The sequence below is a fragment of the Camellia sinensis genome, chromosome 1, assembly GCF_055761805.1.
Source record: "Camellia sinensis isolate YWXY chromosome 1, ASM5576180v1, whole genome shotgun sequence".
In the NCBI taxonomy this organism is placed as follows: domain Eukaryota; kingdom Viridiplantae; phylum Streptophyta; class Magnoliopsida; order Ericales; family Theaceae; genus Camellia; species Camellia sinensis.
In genome coordinates this window covers 24,346,059-24,352,329 of record NC_138961.1, presented here as the reverse complement: position 1 = coordinate 24,352,329, position 6,271 = coordinate 24,346,059, and the positions used below count along the sequence as shown (strand labels likewise).

Sequence of the window (6,271 nt, the reverse complement as noted above, 5' to 3'; positions counted from 1 at the left end):
TTGAAAATGAGAAAGAAAAGAGAAAAGTGATTGATTGAAGTGTAAGAGAGAGAGTAATTTTGGAAATTGTTTTAGAAAAATTACAAACCAAACAAGTTTTTTAGAAAAAAAATTTCAAAATCACTCTGCAAAACCAAGCCAAACATATCCTAAATATTTTAATTAAAAAATTAAAAAATTATTTCAAATTATCGTATCATTTTTTTTATTTTTTTATAAAAATTTAAAATATTATTAAAATAATTTATTTTTCAAACGAAGTTAAGAAGTAATTTGAGATGATCTAAATAAGTATATTTTTTTGATTTTTCATGAAATATAAATTAAATTTAAAATGATATATTAAAGAGATTATATGATTTAAATAAATAATAAAATTTAAATAAAATAATAACTTTTTAATTTTTTTTTAGAACATGCGAACCATTGCCTAAAACTCTCATCAGATCGCTCTTCTCACTTCTCAATCGTTCGATCCTTCTCTATCTCCATCGCCAAAATAACAATTCATCAATCAACCAATCATTCGATCTTCTCTCAAAACTCGCGCCAAATACAAATCTCTCTCTCTCTCTCTCTCTCTCCTGTCTCGCCATACCAGAGGTAACCACACCATTCTCTTTTTCTTGTTCTCTCTCTTCCTCTTTTGCTAGGGTGTAAAGTTTTTCTCCTTTACCTCGAAGTCATGATGTTCTGCTATCAATTCTGTCTCAAACTAGGGTTCCGTCGACAATGGCGGATGCTCCGGCGAGTCCGGCCGGCGTTCAGAGCCCTCACTCCGACGTCCGCAATCAGGACCGCTACCTCCCCATCGCCAACATCAGTCGGATCATGAAGAAGGCGTTGCCTTCCAACGGCAAGATCGCTAAGGATGCCAAGGACACCGTTCAGGAATGCGTCTCCGAGTTCATCAGCTTTATCACCAACGAGTACTCGATCCTATATATCTATCTATTCACGTTTATGTATTTGCTATATTATGCTTTAGGATTGTGTTTTGTGAAATGTGATTTGAGGTTTTTGTCAAATAGGGCGAGTGATAAGTGTCAGAAAGAGAAGAGGAAGACGATCAATGGTGATGATTTGCTTTGTGCAATGGCTACTTTAGGGTTTGAAGATTACATTGCTTCGCTTAAAGTGTACCTAACTAGGTACCGGGAGGTATAATTTTCTCTATCTTTGATTTTGTATTGGTTCTGCGTATGTTCAGAATCACGATTTCTAAACATTTTAAGAACTCAATTCTCTGAAGCCATTTATTGTAATAGCCACTGTTGGCTGGAGGTTTTGTTTGTTTAATTTTCTCTGCAATGGAACCAAGGATTAGCTTTTATTCTTATCTGATTTTCTGTTACTTTGCATAATCATTATGATTTTAGACTGAGACCATTTTTTTTTCCTTTTCTATTTTGCCCGGTTGATATTGGGGAATAATTGGGGTTTCTCAGTTGGAGGTATTTGAGCCAATTTCTTCCCGGAATTACTGTTGTTCCTTATTTTGTTCATTACTGATGCAGGCAATAAGTCGTAATTTTTTGACAGGGTGACACGAAGGGATCTGCTAGGGGAGGTGATCGATCCTCTGAAAGGGATATAGTTGGTGCTCAGATTGATCCAAATGCACTGGTAAGGCAGCAAATAGCCTCTTTTTTATTGTGCCACATGAGTGTGTAAGTTTAAATGTAAGTGTCATTTTGATCCGGTGGAATGAACTTCAAATAACAATTTCATTTTGTTGTCTTCTGTTTGCACCTGTGGTGGATAAATTTGGCAGTTTGCTCATCAACAGTCCTTCACACAAGGCATGAACTATTTGAATTCCCAAGTGTGAATTCCAAGTAAGTCTCTGTGTGTGTGTGTTATTAGTCTAATCCAAATGTAATTCTTGCTAAGTGAGCATCAACTTAGAAGTGGAGCAATTATGTGGAGATTTTTGGATACCCATGGAAAGTCACATTTTACATTACCATTTCACGCATTTCCAGTCCTCCCCACTTAAACAGTAAAGAAAATAATCAGGGAACCTCTTCATAGTGGGCCCTCTAACTTCATGTTAAATTGCCTGCTTTGAACTTTCTCATTATCCACTGGCCCACAAATTACTTATTAGAGTAGCAAAGGTTTGGGAAATTGAGAAGGTAAATACTAGAATGCTGCTAAAGGGATCAAATTGGGAAGGACTCCTTTTCTAATATGTTGTTGCCTCTACCCTTTTACTGGATATAACGAAAAATTTTGATTTCAATTTTACGGCTTAAAAATTTGAATTTTAGTGAATGTAGTGTCTTTATTCACAATATGCGTTAGAGCCTCTTACTTGTGGAACTCATAAACAAGTTGTTACACTTTGGGCTTACAGAACTTCAAATTGATAATTTTTACCACAAATACTTCTGACAAGTCAGAACTGAAGTTCTTTGTTGGACTGCTTGTGTGGCAACATTGAATTTTGAATCTCACATACAAGTTTGATCCCTGCATTTGATTTTGGGCTAATACCTGTATCTTGTATTTGTGCTGAATGGCTAGGAAGTCCATTCTAAATTGCCTAATTGAGTAAGAATGTCTTGTGCAAATTTTGTGCCCTTGCATCTCAAGAATATGATGTATACTTCTTTCTATTTTCTTTGTTCCATATTATTCATTTATAGACTTTGTTAATTTTTCAATATTGTAGACATTTCTGCACCTTTTTCTTTTTCCTGTTTATTGTTTTCAAATCAATGTCTGATGGACTGATACATGCACATATCTGAGAGAGCGTGCGCGAGAGGGTCCAATCTTAACCATAAATAGTGAAAATAAAAAATAAAAATCAGATAGATAGTCACGTACCCTTTCCATACACACACACACACACACACATATATATATATATAGAGAGAGAGAGAGAGGGTCATCTAATTTCAAAGACTGAACTGAATCAAACCTGAGATCAAAGATGTCCTCTGCCACATGAGAAAGAGAGAGAGGTAAGTTATGTAAGGATGGAAGCTGTCGTGATCTTGTTGCATTGACATTGCAGAGAGAGAGAGAGATCAAAAGAGCATAAAGGAAAAAAGGAGATTGGGATTAGGATTAAGGTTATTAGAGTTTGGATTAGGTGTGGGAGATAATTGCAAGCCATTTTTATGATGTTTTGGACAGTTTTGGTTTAGTTTGTTTTTAAATTATTAAAACCGGAACCAAATTGAGATTCTTTTTTTTACTATTTGTAAATTCAAAACCAAAATGCTTACATACTAAAAACACTGATTGAAACCCCAATGTTTTATCCATCCTTATGATTTAACTAGCTAAAGCTTACACTACCATGTTACATCAGTATGTGGTCTGTTTGATCTTAATCAGCCCTTTTTGCCTCTTGCACAGCTTGGTACCTGAAGCTAAAATGTTGTCACAATGCAGACTGTAGATACGTGGGCCCTCATGCCCACATGACATGCCACATTTGACCGATGCTGTATCATCTCCTAAGGCCTTAGTTCCACTTGTCAGCCTCGTGAGGTGACATGTAGACCAATGGAAATTCTCTTTTTTATTTTATTTTTTTATATTATTCTCCACAATAGAGCTCTACTAGCCAAGACAAACAAACGGGTGCCCTAGACTCTAACCAAGGTGTTCAAGAGGCAATCTCCAAGGAGCATCTAGCCACACTTGGTCCTCTCTTACTCGCTTGAGCAAACTCTCCACATGAACAATGCCTCATCTTGACTTGCACCAATGCACTTGCATCAATACACTCGGACCTTGTACTTATTCTATGATCTACACTAGATTCTCTAAAGGAACCCTGATCGTCCTAGACTACGCTAAGTGAGAACAAGTCTAGGAATCCTCTCGGGGTTGGTGACTTGGTCATGAGGAGTCTTCAGTTATGTCATGATCTTTGCAGAGGATCACTAGGATTTTGTGACTTGGTGGGTAGAGTTGATGGTTTGTCAAGGTGGCTTGGCCCATTCTCCTCTCGGGGTTGGTGACTTGGTCATGAGGAGTCTTCGTTGATGTCATGATCCTTGCAGAGGATCACTTGGGTTGTGACTTGGTGGGTAGAGTTGATGGTTTGTCAAGGTGGCTTGGCCCATTCTCCTCCGAGGGGCATGTACCTTGACCAGTCTTACATAGAGACATCTCCACAAGAAGATTAATTTTAGATCATGACAAAGACACACGGTGTGCTTCATACTATCCCGTAGATGAGGAACACAGTTGACCACCATTGCAGCAGCTGAGGCAAATAGATCCCCGCCAGTCATATCCTTGATGTGTCCATATCTTACATTTTGAAAATTTTCATGTCTAAAGTGCGTGTCCGTGTCTATGTCCATGTGTCTTAGCTCACCATTATATGAAAAGAAATTAGTTGGCTAGATTTGTTGTGATCCTATTTGATAACCCATTCCAAGTGGAAACAAATAAATGTCCGAATGTAATACTCTAACGCTATGTTTGGTTGGTTGGAGTATTTGGGGAGAGATTTGGAAAGAGAAAAGGAAAAGATGTGTGAAACTAGGTGAAATGTAGGTATATTTTATTTACATTTTACCTAACTTTTCTCTTTTTCTTTCCAAATCCCTCCTCAAATCCCCTAACCAAACACAACATAAATAGGGGGGACAAAGTTAATTACCTTAAATAGCATGTGTAATGCCCTAGTTTTATTGAGGGATCACAGTGATGACATTTGATTGGTATTCATTGCTGTTACTTTTTCTTCCATTTTCTATCTCACGTTACCTTTCCTATTATTTGATGCCTTATAAATATTTGGTGCCACTGTTTCATGATTATTACCACTGTTTACCATTTCATTTCTTCAACTTTTCTTTTTTAGTTACATCGGAAAATACATTTCTTCAACTATTCATGTCATGTAGCAAAATACAAAATCTATAGAAGAGAAAAGAAACTGTTGAACTACTAATTTTTCCCATTTTACTGCTAATCAAGATACTACTACTAATGCATGAGGCAACTCCATGCATGCACTTGCTTTGAAAAAAAAATTGTGCATTGTCTCCATCATATGAGAAGGAAGTTGTTGGCTGGATTTGTTGTGATCCTATTTGACATCCTATTCCAAAGGAAAATAAATTAAGGTTCAAAAAATTTAAATGTTATACTGTTAATAGGGGAACGAAGTGAATTCATGCATAATGCTCTAGTTTTATTGATGTTTCGTAGTCCATTTGATTTGTATTCATTGTTACCTTATCTTCCATTTGTTTAATAAAAAAATCTCACTTTACCTTTCATTCGATGCCAAATAGATGTTTGGTGCCCACTGTTCCATCGCGATTCCTGCTGTCTGTCATTTCATTTTTCTGACTTTCATGTCATTTATTCTAATACAAAATGAAGAGATGAAAAATGAAACTGCTGAACTTCTAATTGTTTGTGCTGCTAGTCTCACTACAAAGATAAGAAATTATGTCGAGTTTTGCTGAAGAACCTGTTTAAACATGTGTGACCATTACGGGACTGCCTTATAGGCATTCAGATCACAATTCGTTAGATGTGTTGCTTATATTTATCTGTGATTTCTTTTTTTTTTTTTGATCAGCAAAGAAAAGGGGACATTATTGATTTATCTGTGATTTCTTATTTCCAATTCGAGTTTATTCGCGGTTAGTGAGATTTAATAACTTCCTCATCATTTTTACCTATTTGGCAGCTGATCTGAAATTTGCAGGTACGACGACAGCGTCAAATTGTTTCTCCCATTCAATGCACAAAGTAGGGAGATCCAGGTGCTGCTTCACTGACTCCTTACTATTCAACACTAGTAGCATCATTTTATATAGATGGTATTAATATTGGTCAATAGAAACGAATATAAATCATTTTATATATAAAGATAGCTTAATCAAATTTTGAATACATATGATTAATATTGGTGATTTTGAATATCATCATTTTATGGTATAAATGCTGTTCAACACTAGTAATCTCATTCATTCTGAAAAATTTTATGTCTTAATCAATATTGATCAAAATCATTTTTCTTGCACTAATCAATCATGAAAGGAGACGATGGTGGGGGAACTACTAAAAATCCTAGAAGTAAGCCCCTATTTTTTTTTTTTTTTTGGAATTCGGACCAAGACATTGTGGATTCAAATTTTTTGGTTTGTGATGTTGATGAGGCTTTGTGAAAGAAAAGCTTAGTGTGAAGAAGAGGATCATAAATTGATTGGGCTTAATTAGGGCAACAAAGACTCATTGGGCTAGACCACAAACTATTGGAGCTAAGCTTTAGGGTCAAGTT

At 35.9% G+C, this 6,271-nt stretch overlaps 1 protein-coding gene across 2 annotated transcripts; it reads left to right on the top strand.

Moving 5' to 3' along the window:
• Positions 1-455: 455 nt before the first annotated feature.
• LOC114299630 (nuclear transcription factor Y subunit B-1) lies at positions 456-5,960 on the top strand. Of its 2 annotated transcripts, none has more exons than XM_028244410.2 (6): positions 456-603; positions 720-929; positions 1,032-1,161; positions 1,543-1,626; positions 1,775-1,838; positions 5,678-5,960. In XM_028244410.2, the coding sequence occupies exons 2-5, from the start codon at positions 733-735 to the stop codon at positions 1,829-1,831; spliced, it is 468 nt and encodes a 155-aa protein (XP_028100211.1). In that variant the 5' UTR covers positions 456-603; positions 720-732; the 3' UTR covers positions 1,832-1,838; positions 5,678-5,960. The 2 variants fall into 2 exon arrangements, with proteins under 2 accessions (XP_028100211.1, XP_082730310.1); XM_082874184.1 differs by having other exon boundaries at positions 469-603; positions 5,696-5,960.
• Positions 5,961-6,271: the final 311 nt, after the last annotated feature.